General features: G+C 43.2%; 1 protein-coding gene across 3 annotated transcripts in view; it reads left to right on the forward strand.

Moving 5' to 3' along the window:
* Positions 1-18,069, forward strand: part of RFC1 (replication factor C subunit 1) — a 40,839-nt gene that overhangs the window by 21,285 nt on the left and 1,485 nt on the right. For 2 of the 3 annotated variants that reach the window (XM_079989654.1, XM_079989655.1), the window contains 16 exons: positions 34-350; positions 2,472-2,579; positions 2,992-3,171; positions 5,111-5,215; positions 6,266-6,659; positions 7,758-7,867; positions 9,395-9,509; positions 10,046-10,134; positions 10,581-10,718; positions 11,006-11,101; positions 11,227-11,325; positions 12,142-12,296; positions 12,397-12,514; positions 13,595-13,740; positions 14,850-15,063; positions 17,125-17,301. In XM_079989654.1, the coding sequence (XP_079845780.1) occupies positions 34-350; positions 2,472-2,579; positions 2,992-3,171; positions 5,111-5,215; positions 6,266-6,659; positions 7,758-7,867; positions 9,395-9,509; positions 10,046-10,134; positions 10,581-10,718; positions 11,006-11,101; positions 11,227-11,325; positions 12,142-12,296; positions 12,397-12,514; positions 13,595-13,740; positions 14,850-15,063; positions 17,125-17,301 (2,561 nt within the window). Of the gene's footprint in view, positions 1-33; positions 351-2,471; positions 2,580-2,991; positions 3,172-5,110; positions 5,216-6,265; positions 6,660-7,757; positions 7,868-9,394; positions 9,510-10,045; positions 10,135-10,580; positions 10,719-11,005; positions 11,102-11,226; positions 11,326-12,141; positions 12,297-12,396; positions 12,515-13,594; positions 13,741-14,849; positions 15,086-16,916; positions 16,973-17,124; positions 17,302-18,069 lie in introns of those variants that run through there. The other variant, XM_079989656.1, reaches the window with a different exon arrangement.

Consider the following 18,069-nt stretch of genomic DNA (forward strand, 5'->3'; position numbering starts at 1 on the left):
TTTTTAATCTGCAACATGTTCTTCTCTCTCCAGTAAAACCTGCCAGTTCAACTGTGGACACAAGGCCTAATTCTGCAAAGGACCAGGTTTGCTCAGAAAGTACAAAAACATTGAGTCAGCACCCTGAGTCTTCTGTTACTAAAGAGAGGAAGGATTTGGGGAATAAGCTGTTGCCCTCAAAGCCAAGTTCCAAGTTGGCTGTGCTGAAGCAAAAATCAGAAAGTATTAAAGTAGAAAATGGAACTCCAAAAGGAGAAATGATAAAAAATGAACGTAGGACTCCAAAAGTAAAGTCGGTTTTACCAGAGGAGACACCTAGAAAGGAGAAGGTTACTCCCCCAAAATCTAAGGTAGGTTTGAAGACCACACTTTAGGACCTGCAGATTTCATCATTATTTTGAATGCATGTTGATGGAACTTGAAAGGTCTTGTCTGCCCTGACATGGATTGAACCAATGCCTTGGCATGGTAGTGGACTGGATGAAGACAAACAAGCTGAGATGTAATTCCAGACAAGATGGAATTGGTTGGTGGGTCATTCACCTGGCTCAATGCTGGGCAGCCTGTCCTAGGTGAGGTCACACTCCCAAAAATATTTTGGCTTTCAATTTAGGGGTACTTAGTGACTCAGTACTGTCATTAAAGGCCCAAGTGATTTCTGTGGCTGAAAGTGCCTTTTTTCACCTTGGCTGATAACACCAGCTGTAACTTGACTTGGATGGTAATAGCTTGGCCATCATTTACCTGTGGTCTGGTAATGTCCTATTTAGACTATTGTAATATATTTAAACATGGGCCTGCCTTAAAAAATGGTTCAGAAACTAAAGATGGCTCAGAATAAGAACCATCTTATTCTGTGCATTTCCAGGCCAAACTTGGAAGTGTTGCTTTAACCTAGAATGTCCTAAAAAGCTTAGAACAAAATTTCCTCAGAGATGGCCTTTCCCCATATGTACCTATCAAAAACTAAGGGTTGCCTTCAGAGGCCCTGCTTTGAGTGTCCCCACCAAACGAAGTGAGAGGGGTAACCACCAGGAAGAAGGTATTTTGGGGGTCCCTCTTGTGGGAACAGCCTTCCCAGAAAGCTTTGCCCAGTCCAATCTTTGCCAGTTGAAGATCCCTCTCATTCACCTGGTTCATGCCATATGGTCTGATAGTATTTTAATTGTTTTGTGTTGTATTTTAATTGTGTCACACAGAGAATATATGTTACAAGACACTGTATAAACGTAGTACAGTGGTGCCCCGCAAGATGAATGCCTCACAAGATGAAAAACCCGCTAGACGAAAGGGTTTTCCGTTTTTCGAGGCGCTTCGCAAGACAAATTGCCCTATGGGCTTGCTTCGCAAGACGAAAACGTCTTGCAAGTCTTGCGATTTTTTTTGTTTTTTTCTCCCTTTTTCTAAGCCGCTAATAGCCGCTAAGCTGCTAATAGCGCTAATCCGCTAAGCCACTAATAGGGTTGCTTCGCAAGACGAAAAAACTGCTAGACGAAGAGAATCGCAGAACGGATTCTTTTTGTCTTGCGAGGCACCACTGTAAACATAGATTTGTCTGTTTGTTTCATAAAATTTATACACCACATGATTGTGAAAAACCTCAAAAGATAAAACAGAAAAATCAAGAAAAATCAACAGCCATATACTTGAAAGCATGCAAAAGTTAAAATACTAAGGCAGATTAAAATGACCTCAACTTCCTTTGTGTCTGGTTTAAATATCATACCTTGACCTGGTTTGCATGCATATCCCTAGCCTACCTATTTGTTCAGAGAGCTCAGGCCAAGTGAAGAATAAATTTTTTTTTTTGTTTCTCCGCTTGTAGTCCCAGTGTCCCAATAAGTGTGCCCATACTTTCAACAGATTAGCGGTCTTGTCTCTGATGCTTTTTGCCAGGCAAGGATTTAGAATTTGGCTGTACAGGCTAGATATCCTCAATCCCTATTACAGTGTGCTCTTCCAGCGCACTCCCTGCTGTCAACACTATAGTGTGAATAATACAGGACTGTATTGGGGTGCAAGGGAGATTTCAGTTCTAACATCAATTTCATCTCTGTTGTGAACTGGCTTTGGACAAGCTGCAGAGATGAGAGTCCATTTTAGCCACCTTCTGTTTGTAGATTTTTTGCACAATTCTGTGCACCGAAGACATTGCTCAGAATGGGCAGAGAGCTTGATCAGCTGCTCAACACACAAGACTTTGTGTGTCCAGCTTCTTGTATTTTTTTCTCTTCAGGGAGTGTGAAAGAGTAGCATCAGACCTTGAAGAAACTGAACTGTTTTTTAAAAAATAGGTAGGCCTTAATTTGAATGAAGATTAACATACCAGAAGTGTGTTCAAACTTATCCTAAATGATTGGTGTACAAATAATTTGTATTTGGGTTTATATCAATGTTTGCTCATCTCTTTACATTATTTGAACTGAGTGGAACCTGATTGCAGCAGTGCCATGTGATTTTTCTTTTCAAAGTCTGTAAGTCCTGAGGACTCTGAAAAGAAGCGAGCCAACTATCAAGCTTATAGAAGCTATCTTAATCGTGAAGGCCCAAGAGCGCTTGGCTCTAAGGAGATCCCACAAGTAAGTGCAGACATCTTCTTGCAGAAACATACCACGAGTGATTGGTATTTCTAGTATTATTGGGCCTAGCAACTCCTTCCAGACTTTCTCATCTCTTTCTCCCAGGCCTACTGTTGGACACCTGCTATATTCTAACCAGATACTGTACAATCAATGTGCATTTAAGGCCAGACAGCTGAAATTGTGCATATTTGTTGACAAAGCTGTCTTCAGGTTTGCAGGCTGTTCTGCAAGCCAGCAGTATGTTTATACTGTGCCAAAGATCAGTTTTCATTTCAGCATTATGAAGAACAAAATCATTTTTCAAACAGTCCTTTTTTACTTTTCCTCTCTTTGGAACATGGCTGCTGTAGCTTTCACTTCAACTGCCTTAAACTTAATGCTGCCCATTGGCACCGTTTTTTCTCCTTAGGGAGGTGAAAATTGCTTTGAAGGCCTGACGTTTGTGATCACAGGCATCTTGGAATCCATTGAACGCGATGAGGCCAAATCTCTGATTGAGCGCTATGGAGGGAAAGTAACTGGGAATATCAGCAAGAAGACAGACTATCTTGTGAAGGGTCGTGACTGCGGTGCAGCCAAGACTGACAAGGTAAGTTGTGTGGTCATGGAGTCCTTGCTTTGACCGTGTGGTCATGGAGTTCTTGCTTTGTCATAACAAGCGATCTCTTGCCTCCCTGACCTATGTATCCTCTTCTCCTATCAAGCCATGTCCCGGTCTTGAGAACAGAATGGCTTCACTTCAAAATTAAGTCTTACCACAACCCCAGCCTATTTGAAATAGTTTTTTTGGTGTGTGTGTGCGCTAATTTTCTTTCCAGACAACTCTCTGCAGGGCACAGCGGTACCTTGGTTCTTGAATTTAATCCATTCTGGGAGTCCGTTCAACTCCCGAAACCATTGAAAAATGAAGGTGTGGCTTCCGATTGGCTGCAGGAACTTCCTGCACTCAATTGGAAGCCGCATCGGATGTTTGGCTTCCGAAAAACGTTTGAAAACCAGAACACTTCCGGGTTTGCGGCGTTCAGGAGCCAATTTGTTCAACAACTAAGCTGTTTGGGAACCAAGGTACTCGTTTTGTGTGGCTCCTTTTGAAGAGGATGCAGGAGGCCCTCTGGAACACACTGAAGTTCATTTGAGGAAGATCCATTTGGGTTTGAAATGGTTTCATCCCGGGATGGGGGATTGGCGCTTGCAGATAAGAGATATTCTGCCTAACATCGGTTTACAAATGGCTGACATTGAATCTGCTCCCCCGAGGAATATCCCCACTGATCCTCTGCGACCAGTTCCAGTCAGGCTGGCAGACAGCTGTCCTGAACACCCTTCAGAAACTGGGTTTTGCCCCTCAAGCCCTTCTAAGCCTGGGGTTGGGCCAGGCAAAAGCTACGGTCAGGCAAAGAATCATAGACCCCGAGAGTCAACAGGACTGCTCAAGGTGCCCCGACTATAAAATTGGAGAAATCGAGAGAGATATAGCCGCACCGGCAGAATATCTCTTCTTTCTCGTATCCAAAAATGCTAGAAGGGCCTTTACACTCGCCAGAAGCTCGGCTCTGCCCTGGCCGGTCCTGGAAGGAGCCTTTAAAAAAGTCCCATGTGCTCAGAGACTCTGCGCCTGTTCATTGGGGGATATAGGAAGCCCAGAGCACTTGTTCTTTAGATGTCCCTTTTATGAAGAGGCATGTAGTAAGACCATCGATCCCCTGCTGGTGAGGCTCACCGACCTCCCGGAAAAGCAAAAATTCAACCTTTTCCTATTAGGCAAAGATCATAAGACGACCCGAATGGTCGCCAGATTCTGTCCATGGGTAACTCTGGGTCATATCTATGCGGTAGCTTATCTTAAATTTTAAAGTGTCTATATGCTTATCACATTTATAAATTTTAAATTTATTGTTGTACATTGTTTTAACTGTTTGTTTTCTTTCTGGGATTGTACTCCCAAGTGTGTTTTATAAGCTGGTCTCCGACCGTAATAAATTATCTATCTATCTGTCTTGTCTATCTATCTATAGAGATATTTATCCAGTACATTGTATTGTACATTATTGGAAATCAGCATTCGTCCTCACTCCTGCGCTACTTTAGTCAAGTACAATTGTCACCTTGCAGCTGCTCGATAAAAGTGCAGTCCTCAGTGTGTTTACACTAAATTCAAGGGCACTTCCAAATAAATGTGCTTAGGGTTACAGCTTTAAATGTATCCTGCATTCAGTGAAATGGCCTTTTTCTGAGTTCCATTTTGTTAGCACTATCAACAGTACACCTCTTAAGACTCAAAGGCTTTTAGCCTCAGCAATATGAGGCCAGATCTTTGTGATAGGCAGATTCTCTTCTTCTGGAGCTGAAGGTTGCTTGTTGAGGTGAGGAAATAATTAGTGGAGACCTCTGATTTCAGGTATATTTTATTTGCTTAACCAGGTTCTACATCTGGTGCATTTGAACACGTTAGCTGGGTGCGATTGTGCTACTTTCTGACACTGAGCGCTATAAATGTGAATAACTGTAGACTTTGGCTTCTCTTATAGGCCTTAGCTTTAGGGACAAAAATAATTGATGAAGATGGTTTATTTGACCTGATTCGGAGTATGCCAGGCAAGAAGTCAAAGTATGAAGTGGCAGCTGAAGCCGAGGTTTGTACAAATTAGTTTAATTGACAACACTCTCTTAATTCTCTTTTTAATTGCAGAACTAGTTGTTCTTTTGAATAACCTCAAGGCCAAAGAATGCTTGATGCCAGGAGATTCAATATCACATTTCTTGGCATTGTGTTGTTGCACAGCCTTTAGAAGGACTGTGGACTCGTGGGGTGGGGGCTATGAATTAGATTGCAGCATTTTTCCACGGCAAGTGGGTGCTGTATCCTTTCCTCACAAGCCGTATTCACAAGGAAAAGTCTTCTTCCAAGCTGGGGAGAAAAATTACAGAAATCTTTGGGTTTTCTCCTCTTTCCTTACACAGCAGAGACAAAAAAAAACCCCAACTAAAAGTGGATGAATAACCTCCTAGTTTGTGTGCTAACACTGAGACTTAATGTTATTGCCATGTATAGTTATTTTTTTAAAAAAGGTTATCCATCTGACAGAATAGGTATTCTATTGTAATTAGGGTTGGAGAAAACAAACTTAATTTGATGTGTGTCCCTTGCACGTGAGCAGACTGGTAAGTCTGTGCCATATTAAATCTGTGTGGAGTTTAGGAAAAATCCTGAAACAGCCTCACACTTTGCCACACTTGTTTAAAACTTCTAATTTAAAAGTCCCCGGAAGCCATTGTACATTATGATATGCCACCCCTTCCTGGTAACTGTATGGAGAAAAGGACGACTGCTGTGAAGGCAGCCAACTTTTTTTTGCAGTGTGTCCCTGGTAGCCTTAAAGGGACATAATAAACTGTTATTTGGTTTTAACCACAGTTAGGGTTCAGACCTAACAGAAAAAACAGAAAAACAGAAAGCAGAAGAAAAAGCTTTCTCCTTCTAATGACTGGACTGGAGCAAGCCCAGGGCTCGCTCAAGTATGATTTAGTATACTTAAACTATAGTTTAGTGTTGTATCTGATCGAAGCCAGTGAGCTCCCGTTGCTGATCTTTTTGAGAATCCCTGAATTCCTAGAAGCACCATTTGAAAGCTTTTGTCTCCGAGCTCAGGCCTGCTAATTCTGGCATGTCTTTCCTTTTCAAGGCAAAGAAGGCCAAATCCAAGTGTGTGAAAACCCCACCGAAAACTGAAGCGGAAAGAAGAAAAATTAGCCCTCCAACTAGAGAGAGTGAACCCAAAAAGAAAAAAGTCACTCCTGAAAAGGACAATACCGTCAGATCTCCCAAGAAGCAAACAATGGAAGCAAGGAGAGGTCTGGACTTTGATCAGAAAGCACCAGAGAAAAAGGATCCAAAGGATGTTGGGAGCCCAATTCAAAAAGGCAGTAAAGGTGGAGCTGAGGTGTTATTATGGGTGGACAAATACAAGCCCACATCCCTTAAAACAATCATTGGGCAACAAGGTGACCAAAGCTGTGCCAATAAACTCTTACGTTGGCTTCGAAACTGGCACAGGAATATTTTGCAGGACAAACACGGTAATTGTGCAACAAATGATTCTTCTGGAACTTGACACCTTTTTCCAGGGTCTTGATGATGTATATTATATTTACACAGTACGTCTTAATGCCAAACCGTAGCCTGGTTGACAGATAGCATTGAAACCTGGTTTTATTTTAATCTGTTAATGTTCTGGATGTGGTCATTGCAATGTTAGCGGACAACTGAGTCAGAATTTTGCTTTTGTAGTGTGTTCCCTTCCCCTCCCAAGGAGTCCGTAGCTGCTACCCCACACAGCTCTCTTATTGCCCCAGCCAATGTTTGTAGATACAGTACTGCATTCAGTGAACCAGTATTAATGGTTTCACTCCAGTAATGCTATTTATAAACAGGGTTTTCTAATTAGCTTCCCAGCTTAACACATCAAATGTATTTAATTTGGTTTAAGGAACACAAACCATGTTTCAGCGTTGCCCTTGAAGCAAGTCTGGCTGAGGACATTCTTTACAGTTGAAGCAACTTAAATCTAAAATGAAGTTTAAGTCTTATTAGGTATTTATAGGTTTACAGGCTCAGTTTTGCTTTTGAAAAAAAACCCTTTAATACCTTGCCATTTCAAACTGATAGAAAACCCACAGACATTTCAGAGTAAATTTGCTTGAATTCTGCAGTGTTTTTTTTAAAAACCAAAAAGTTCATTTTTTTCTGGCGTTAAGAACTGATCTACATATTCAGAATAATTGTGTGCCCCTGTTGGGACTGTACAACCTTAGACTGAAAATGGAGGCTTGCATGTGGATAGTTTATTCATTTTAAATACTTGCATCCTGTTTTACTACTGCAGGTTCTGAAGGTGGCATTTAGATACTATCTCATGTAAAACGAAAAGACTTACTGAAAACACTAGCACATGTAGCCTGGTTTTCTACATCTGGATTTTTAAAAATAATTTTGGGATGGGCAGAGATGTTCAACATGGCACTCCCTTCGTTGGATTTGTAAAGCATTGGGTTTTTTTTTGTTTTGAAATTGCTTTGTTTCTGTTTCATTGAAGAATCTCGTTAAACTGTTGCTTGTTTTCCTCTTGGCTGTTATATGACATGGTTGGCTAAAGCTTCCCTCTCTTTTCCCTGCAGCAAAACCAAGTAAATTTGGAGTCAAAGACGATGGTGCTAGTTCCAAAGCAGCTTTGCTGTCTGGCCCCCCGGGGGTTGGCAAAACGACCACTGCTTCACTAGTTTGCGAAGTGAGTTGCATTTTCCCCCCAAAATGGGGGACTGCATGCGAAGGAAACGAGAGCATTGGGATGAACTTCTTTGGGGGCTGTTTGATGGAGGAAGTGACTGAACAACACCAGAAATGCATTTTCTGGTATTGCAGTGGACCGTGACAGCTGCTTTCCTGCTTAAGTCTATCAGCAAATCAAAGCTGGCCTGCATGTCAGTGCTCACCATATACAGTGGTACCTCGGCTTACATATGCTTCAGGTTACAGACTCCGCCAACCCAGAAATAGTACCTCAGGTTAAAAACTTTGTTTCAGGATGAGAACAGAAATCGTGCTCCTGCGGCGCGGCAGCAGTAGGAAGCCCCATTAGTTGTGCTTCAGGTTAAGAATGGACCTCCAGAACAAATTAAGTACTTAACCCGAGGTACCACTGTAACAGCATCCACCTCTGCCATTAGAAAGTACTGAAAGTTCCCCCACTTACTGGAGGCGACCACAGTCAAATAAGGTCAAACACCGTTTTTCGATTGTCTTGGCTGTCGATTGTCTCAGCTGCCGAACGCCGAAAATCCTGAAGTGAATGCTTTCATTTTCACCATTCACTTTGCCGACAGCCCTTTGATTTTCGGTTTTTGAACGTTTCAGAAGTCAAATGGACTATGTTCAAAAACCGAGGTTCTACTGTATGCAGGTGGACTGGCTTTGGCTGTACTGTCACTCTCCCTCTGGCTTCCCTTAGAATTAGAGGAGCTAGGACAATTGTTTGCTTTTGATTTGCCGTATTGGCCTGAATATAAGCCGCACCCGAATATAAGCCGCAGCTTTAAAATTGAAAGGGAAGAAAGAAAAAAAGACAATACCTGAATATAAGCCGCTCCCTTAAAATTCTGCAGGCACTCACACCCATTCTGTTTTAATGTATGTCTGTTTCAGCAGCGATATCGTAAAAGCCCATTTTTGTAAGGTTGCGAATTTAAGCCGCAGTTTAACTTTTCACAGTCAGAATTTGGAAAAAAAAAGAGGGTGGCTTATATTCAGGCCAATATGGTAATTCATTTCTATATAGGACTCTGAAGTCTGTTTTAAAAAAACAAGGTTGCAACTGCAACTGCATTTTTTTTTTAAAGAAAGCTGAATTATAATGTTCTGTGGTATCCTGTTCTGTGGGTCAGGTCCATCTGTTTAGTTGACCTAATCCACTTTGACTTACTGTTTTAAAAGCAGAGTTGCTTGCTTAGTTTTTTCAGATGGTCATTTTCTCTCTGGGGTCATTTTTATATTGGTGGCTAATCACAAAAACAATGACTAGTTTAGAGAAGATCCAGGGCCACAGCTGACCTCCTGAGGAATACCTTCTGACTCCCCAATTTTTAATTGGAATCAAGTGGTGTGCATAGAAGATTGGGGGTTGTGGTTATTGATCTTATTGACCGTATCCCTAGAATAAGACTGCTTGTTGGCTGCTGGACTAATCTATACAGTATAAGCATTTTGTTTGTCTGTCTGTCTTATTGACACTGCTGTTTTATTTGTGTGTTTGGCTTAGGAACTGGGCTTGAGCTATGTGGAATTAAATGCCAGCGACACTCGCAGTAAGAACAGCCTGAAGGAGGTGGTTGCCGAATCTCTAAATAACACCAGCATCAAAGAGTTCTGTTCAGGTATCTTCATTCCCCTTTCTGGGCATTCCTTCTTACTGGCTAGAACAATTAATGTGGACTCGCTGTCACCAATTTCACAGTTAGGCCCTAATAATTCCCTCATGCTCAAAAAATGGTATTCTATCTTGGATTGATTTTTGGTAAGCAGCAGCGTTTTCAGGAGATGGGCAGGTTCACAGCAGACAGTTTACCATGACATGAAACTGGGCCTTTCTGGACAGTTTGTTGCCCTAGAATGTAATAAAACACAATCCCTGTCTTAGCAATACCACAGATCATGGTTTGCTTTGTATCCAACTAACTATGATCTGTAACCAAACTTCAGTCTTGGTTTACTAACTGAGTTTCTTTGGGATGAAACAAACCATAATCCAAGGTTCAAATGTAATGAGGTGGTGGTTTATTTCTTCCCTGCACGAATTGGAAGGAGTGAAGTGGGTGTGGTTTGCTTGTGCGCAGTAAGTTGTACTTTGTGGCTTACAATGTGGGGAGAAGATCACTTTGCCTTTTTTTTACTCTTCCTCCATCATCCTCAGGCACATCATCTTCAGTCAGCACCAAGCATGTCCTAATTATGGATGAGGTGGATGGAATGGCTGGCAACGAAGACAGGGGAGGCATCCAGGTAGAATAACTTCCATGAAAAGTGTAAAAGTGATTATTGTGAGTTTTGGGGGGGAGGAGAGGTGGAAGTTCAGACAGTTCACGGAACAGATCTTTATTAGCTTAAAGGATAACTGATTGAAAATGAGTATCATGTCCTTTTTGTCTCAAAAATATTTTATCATTCCATTTTGTGCCGACTGCTTCTTTCACAAAAATGTAGGGGAAAAGCTCAACCTTGCTTTGGTTTATCAAGTTGGTCTACTAGAAAGCTTTTGCTTTCCTTGAGACTAATTCACTAACAGCAGCTTGAGCTGTTAAGCAGCTGGGTCATTCCTAAATGTCTGAAAGCTAGATGAGATGCATGGCAAACTTGCATCAAGTTGCACTAATTTGCACAGCACTGTGGTTGGTACCAGCAGAGCCACACAAACGGCTTCATAGTGGGGTTGCATTCTCTAATTGCAGGAACTGATTGACCTGATTAAACATACAAAGGTTCCTATAATTTGTATGTGTAATGATCGGAATCACCCAAAGATGCGTTCCCTTGTCCACTACTGCTTTGATCTTCGCTTTCACAGACCACGCGTGGAGCAGATTAAGGTAGGCGATTGACAAATAATATGCTGGGACTCTCTTAAAGTAGGACAATAAGAATTGCCTTTCTGGGTCAGTCCAAAGCCTTTCTTCAAGAGATCCAACAGATGTTTCCAGGAAGCTTAAAAGCAGGGTGTAACAGTGTTGGCTTTATTTTCCCCAACTTTGGGGGGGGGGTTATTGCCTTAGATGGTACCATCAGAGAGAAGTGATTCCAATTACCGGTAGTTGTCATGGATAATAACCACTTATAAATCTATTCTTCATGAATTTCTCTACTTTCCTTCTCGCAGGGTGCCATGATGTCCATTGCCTTTAAAGAGGGGTTAAAGATTCCACCACCAGCAATGAATGAAGTCATCTTGGCAGCCAATCAGGATATCAGACAAGTGAGTTATTGATCAGTGCCAGCCTTTAATCCGTAGTCATTTATTTAGTCTGCTCTCTATCCATGGCGGATGGAGTTTCAGACATCAAAATGAAGCAAGCTCTAACCTTTCTGTTTTGTTCTCAGGTTTTACATAATCTCAGCATGTGGTGTGCAGGGAGCAAATCTCTGACCTACGATGGTGTCAAAGAGGATGCTAGCAAAGCAAAAAAGGACATCAAAATGGTAGGATGAAGTTTGGCTTGGGGAATGCCATGTCTGTGCCAGCTTGCTTTGCAACAGGACCTGCATAATTAGATTTTTGCCAGAAACCAGAAGTTGTACGTCTAATTTTGGCATTAAAAAAGAAAAGTACAGTAATAGTATTGGGAACAGGCACTGAAGCTCATGATACCCCAGATATTGTTAGCTTTGAACATGTAAACACTGAGCCAAATCAGACTAAGACTGCAGTCCTGACCCCACATACCTGGAAGTAGGGCCCAGTGAATTCAGTAGGACATAATTCTGGGTAAACGTGGCAACGATTGTGCTGCAGAGTGTCTTATTTATTGGAGTCCTTGAGGTTCAATGTAAAATATGAACCAACCTGGATCCTTTGATAATCATCTGAGGCCCTTCTTTGTGTGCCTCCTCCATGAGGTCCAGAGGGTGGCAATAGGAGAATGGGCCTTTTCTGTGGTGGCTCCCCATTTGTGGAATGCTTTCCCCAGGGAGGCTCACCTGTTGCCTTCATTACATATCTTTAGGCCCCGGGCAGAAACCTTTCTCTGTAGTCCTTTGGGTGATTAAACATTCTATGACCTTTTAAATGTGTTGGGGGGCGGCGTTATAGGTTTGTTTTTGTTTTATAATGTATTTTGTGTTCTCATTTTATATTTTTATGTTGTGAACCACCCTGCGATCTCTGGATGACTTTAATAAATAGTAGGAAAAGCTCTTGTAGTGGATACTTGTCCAGATTCTTCCAGGGCTAATCTCTGCAATTGGTGCAGAAGCTTTGCTTGACGGTAGAATTCAGATTCTCTTTAATTTTTGCAGGGCCCTTTCGATGTTGTCAGGAAGGTTTTTGCTACCGGAGAAGAGACCTCTCACATGTCCCTTATAGACAAATCGGACCTCTTCTTCCACGATTACTCTCTCGCCCCGCTCTTTGTCCAGGAGAACTACATCCACGTGACCCCAGCTGCTGCAGGGTGAGTTAAATGAATCTGAACGATTTGGATTGTGTAGCTGCATCAGGACTAACCAAAGTACAATTGTTTGTGAGTAATGTGAGCCATCATTTCCCCCCAGGGGTAACATGAAGAAACACCTGATGTTGCTTAGCAAAGCAGCTGACAGTATTTGCGATGGCGACTTAGTTGACCGGCAGATTCGCAGCCGACGAAATTGGAGCCTTCTACCTACGCAGGTTACCCACTTCTTTAGTTTCCAGAGCATATCGTGTGGCTGCCTGAGGGGTATCTGCTGCTGCTTTGTTGCAGGCTGTGGCAGGAGAAAAAAGCCCAGGATTTGTGCAAAGTAGAGCGGGGCTGAACTTCTCAGCCATGCTTTTCCCCATCAGTTTGTTTAGCGGGAGGGAGGGAGGGGTGAAAACATACCAGCTAAAAAAACAGGGAGAGGTGGGGAGAATTTCAGAGAAACTTTGGAGGGGTAGGGTTTTGCCCGTGAGAAACTCTTACAAAGTGACTGAAGGAGGGTGGGTGCTCTCAACTTTGAAAGGTCCTCATGAACAGCTTTGAAAGCAGGGGTTGTATTGCCTGTCAGCAGTGTACTTTCCTGATTTCAAAGGCCTTTTCTCTCCCTGCTGGGGTGGGAAGGGATTTGTCTCGGCAGCAAGCACCTTCAAAAGTGAATCTCAGAGTTGCAAGAGACCACAAGGAGTCATCTAGTCCAACCCCCTGTAATCTTTTGGCCCAAGTGTGGCTCGAACCCATGACTCCGAGAGTCTCATGCTCTACCAACTGAGTTATAGTGCTGGTAATCATTGGCACAATTTCCATCTCAAAGCACAGGACAGGGATCAAAGTTAATAGCCACAGCCTATGGCTACTTCCCAGTATGCACAAACCTCTCCCCTGGAAATTTCTCTGAAATTTCACATGTGACCCAGGCTGCCTGGTCCTGGAGACTCTCCAAGCTTTGTACCCTCACGTTATTTTGCCTTGCTGGAATGTGCCTTTAGCCTGTGATGCCCTCCTTTCCTGGATGGAGAGATGTGTTTGCAGAAACCTCGTCTTTTACGTGGCTGAAATGCAGCCCACTACTTTGCCTCTTGCTGGGCCCAACACACGACCCCTGGAATTAATGGGGGCCCTGGGCTGGAAAAGGATCCCTACTCCTGTGCTGGTGATGGGACTTCCATCTTCACTTCTGTTCTGCTATTATTGCCTTGGGTACCATTCTGTATTTTCTGTGTAGCGTATTAGAAAATAATGGTGTCCATTATAGTCTCCAGGGAAAACTGACGGATGTTTCCTTCATTGTTCAGGCCATTTATTCAAGTGTCCTCCCTGGGGAGCTGATGAGAGGCTACATGAAACAATTCCCAAATTTCCCAAGCTGGCTGGGCAAATTTTCATCAACAGGAAAGCACGACCGTATCATGCAAGAGCTGTCAATGCACATGAGCCTCAGGTAATCCTGGTGACCTGTGTTGCAAATTCCCCCATTATGGACAGTGTTAGAAACTCAAGATATATAAGCCAAAAGGCACCTGAAATTAGGTTACGGTCACCACAACAGAATGTTTTGGTACCGCCTCCCCCCCCCCCCCTTTAAAATTTATTGTTACTATTCATCTCATATCTACACCGCTTTATATTTTTAAAAAATCTCAAAGCAACACATTAAAACATCAAATAAAACAAATGCAAGCTTCAGGGGAAATATTTCAGATCCTTCTCTACATTTTGCTTTCCCCATATTTATTTACGTACTTAATTTATATAGCTGCTCCATAGCAGAAGGACTGTAGGAAGCCAGGGTGGTGTAGTGGTTAGTGTGTCGGACTCGGACCTGGGAAATCAGGGTTCAAATCCCCATTCAGTCATGAAGCTCACTGGGTGACCTTGGGCCAGTCACAGCCTTTTAATCTACCTCACAGGGTTGTTGTTAATTGTGTAAACATGGCCACAGTGATCAAGTTGCCAAAGGTTTAGAATGTGAGATTCTTTTTTACTGCTGGTTACTGAAACCTGCAAAGCATTTCGTATAATCTTCTGTAATTAGAATTCTGCAGAACACAATTTATCAACAGGAAATGGGTCAACATGCTGAGTTCTTACACATTTTTTTTCAATACCCACATTCTCTTGATTTTGCATTAAACTGGTATTCCCATTCTGCAAGATAGATCTTAAATATGTTACATTGTTGGGTAGATGACAGCTGCATTCATAGTATTTTGGGTGTCCTTTGGGCAGTACAATTCTGGTTTAGAGAGTATGCTGCATGGCTCTTCACCTTTATCGGTAGTCCCTTGAGCCGCATTGCCTGCTTGGCACATAGGTACTTTCCAACATGCTGAGCACACCCTCCTGCCTCTGTTTTGCCCTTCAGATGAACTTACATCTGCTTTATACCAGTCTGGAAGGATGGCCATACCTCAACCCACTGAGTGATGTTCACTAGAGCATGGCAGCGATGGGACCTGAGATTGCCTGTATGCAGAGCATGAGCCCTCCCTGCCTTCAGAAAGGCTTTAGGGGGAAACCCACATAATGCTTCTTCCTCCCTCCCTATAGGACACATGCAAGCAAGAGAGCAGTAAATCTGGACTATTTGTCATACTTACGAGATGCAATTGTGAAACCTTTGACTTGCCTGGGAACAGATGGAGTGCAGGATGCTGTAACATTTATGGATACTTACTGCTTGATGAAGGAAGATGTCGAAAGCATAATGGAAGTAACCAGTTGGGGAGGCAAACCTAGTGAATTTTCTAAAGTTGATTCCAAGGTAAGTTGCTCTTACATGGATTGTTGTCTGCCAAAAACATTTTACGGGCTTCCTTAAGTAGGATTCTCATACGTTCCCCCCCCCTGTAACCTATTTCAAAATGGAACATCAGGTGTTGGCTGTGAATGTTGCATCTGGTGCATGTAGGAGGCATCCTTGGGACGCGGGTGGCCTAAACCACCAAGCCTCTTGAGCTCGCTGATCATAAGGTTGGCGGTTCAAATCCACATGGCGGGGTGAGCTCCCGTTGCTCTGTCCCAGCACCTGCCAACCTAGCAGTTTGAAAGCATACCAGTGGAAGTAGAGAAATAGGTACCACTGCAGCAGGAAGGTGAACTGCGTTTCCGTGTGCTCTGGCACTCGTCGCAGTGTTCTGTGGTGCCAGAAGTGGTTTAGTCATGCTGGCCACATGACCTGGAGAGCTGTCTGTGGACAAACGCTGGCTCCTTTGGCCTGAAGCGAGATAAGCACTGCACCCCATAGTCTAATTTGACTGGACTTAACCGTCCAGGGATCCTTTACCTTAGGAGGCATCCAGAAGTGAGTAACTTTCGTCGCAATGTAGGCATGAGTCATTGTGGGATTTAACCCTCTGTGCCCACTGGCGGAGGAAGAGGAGTGCAGGGGGAGCGCCCAGCCCCGGTGGGGTGCCATCGCGGCTGCCCCTGCCTGCTCTCTGCCCCCCCCCCCCCCCGGGGTGCTGGAGCATGAAGCTCTGCCATTGTCTGTGCCTCCTGCATGCCAACTGGGAACACAGGTTACTTACTGCGAATATTCCTTCTAGCAGATGTGAAGGGAGGATCAAAGGCGGAGGGGGTTACGTCTCCCAGCCTAAACCATATAGGGAGTTTACCCACTTGCTTCCAGGTGCCTTCCACACTAACCAGGGCATGTATAGCTTCATCTTTCTCCTAACATACAAAGGCACTCAGCTAGCTGAAGTCAGTGCCTTTGCATGGTATTAGTCACTAGGCTGATTATATAAGTGGTGGGGTTTTTTTTAGAATGTTTAGATCTTGTTGTTCAAATAAGCTCAGAGCAGGACAGATAAGGTTGTAGGTGGGCCAATTAATCTACTGCTTCAGAAGTCAACTAGATTTGCCATATGGGATTCTTTGGGTTGGCTGATACAGGAGACAGGCTCTTTGCAGGTAAAGAAGAGTAAGCGAGCAGAAAGGCCTAAGGAAGATAGTAACAGGCAAGGTTCAGTTTCTGTGGGTTAGAGCTCACGTGTTCAGATACTTAGGCCAGTTTGTCAGTATTTGGGAGCCTCCCAAAAGTGTGAGTTTATTCTTAAGAGGAAGATTTTATTCCCTTTCAAGGATGAGAAATACTGGCCCATGGGTCGAATGTACCCCACAGCACGTCTGCGGTCCAGCCCACAATCTCTCCCCTGCACACAGCAATTAGGCTCAATTGTGGTGGGAGGGTTAGCCCTGCCCTGCCCTGCCCTGGCCATAAATGGAACCTTTTTCAAGTCTAACTGCTGTGCAGCCATTTATGGCTTGAGAAAGAAGGGAGAGAGGTTTGACAGAATGGAAATGGGTAGCTCCACTCCACTCCAACAACTTTAGCTTTGGATCTGTCCACCAACTCTACTCCCATTCACCCCAAGTCAGATAAACACCTCTTGAATGATTTTTATCCTGAGGAAATGTTCTTGACATTGGACTGCTCTCCTTGGCTGGGACCCTTTTCCGCTTCCTCTCATTGAAAATGGAAATCTCCCTTTCTCTTCAAAATGTTCTACCCTTGTTTTGTTTTACTGGGGGATGATGTGTCCTAGCTAACATAACACAGTGGTTTTCAAACATGCTTCCATCTTCTTATGCAACTGCTGTGTGTTGCAGAAGGCATGGTGTTCAGGGTTGTTGGACTCCATTACTTCATGTGAATCGAGTGAATTCTGGCAAACACCTGCCTCCTGCATTTGCACATTACTTGAAAAGATCAGCAGTAATAGAAAAGCTGTCTTTTCAGAAAACCTGCTGCTCATAGCTGGTAAGTGGCCACAGGGAAACTTCAGTGCCTCACTTCAGATCTTTCCTTTATTGTGTGCAGGTTAAATCTGCCTTCACACGAGCCTATAACAAAGAGGCCCACCTTACACCATATTCTCTGCAAGTGGTGCATAAGGCGAATCGACGAGCAGGATCGTCGGTGGATGAAGAACTGGAAGCTGAAGAAATCACGTCTGAGAATGAGCAAGAGACTATTGAGAATGATGCAATGATTAAGGTAACATTTTTTGGCTGACAGGGCAGTTAAATGCCAGGGAAAATAAAACCATCTTTAAAGGTTTAATAAAACGAGGGACTGATTTGCACAAGGCTTCTGTCATCTGCCAGTGTGTGTTCTTATTAAGTCTTGTTTACACCAGTAAAGTGATTGGTCTGAAGTTTGGGCCAAAAGTGTTCAGACACCTTGAGTCTTAAATCCTTAGTTAAAAAACAAAAAAACAGACACTCTGGCTTGCAACAGACTTGTTCATAGCAGGAAAATAAATTAGAGCCTGATACTATCCTATGTTTTCATAATGTTAGAAGCTGAGGGTGGCCTTTGAATGTTTGCTTTCCACAATAGCTTTTGGAATTATTCCTCTGGAGGTGTACGTGTGGAAAATGTTATGTGAAAATTAATAATCCATACAGACTTTTCAGGGAAGATTTGCAAGTGGGAAATAGTAGTTATCTTTGACCTTTGCATTTCTCGACAGACACATGGAATGCAGTTCCACTGCATACTGTGTATTTCCATGGGAACATGTTCCATTTCCCATGGAAGCAGATGTTGTGGGGAACCAAGCCTGAGTAAATGTAGTAGTGGCCTTATTTGCATGGGTGATAGTTTACAGTACATCTAAACCTACGAGGATTGTGGTTTCTCACTGAAAGCAAACTAGTATTATAACATCTCTGAAAACTGGCAAGTTGATGTCTTCATATGCCACCTTTCGTTACTGAAGAAATGTTGTCGTGAGACATTATTTTGTCATGCTAGCAGTGT

Source organism: Podarcis cretensis, assembly GCF_951804945.1.
Source record: "Podarcis cretensis genome assembly, chromosome: 9".
Lineage (NCBI taxonomy): Eukaryota > Metazoa > Chordata > Lepidosauria > Squamata > Lacertidae > Podarcis > Podarcis cretensis.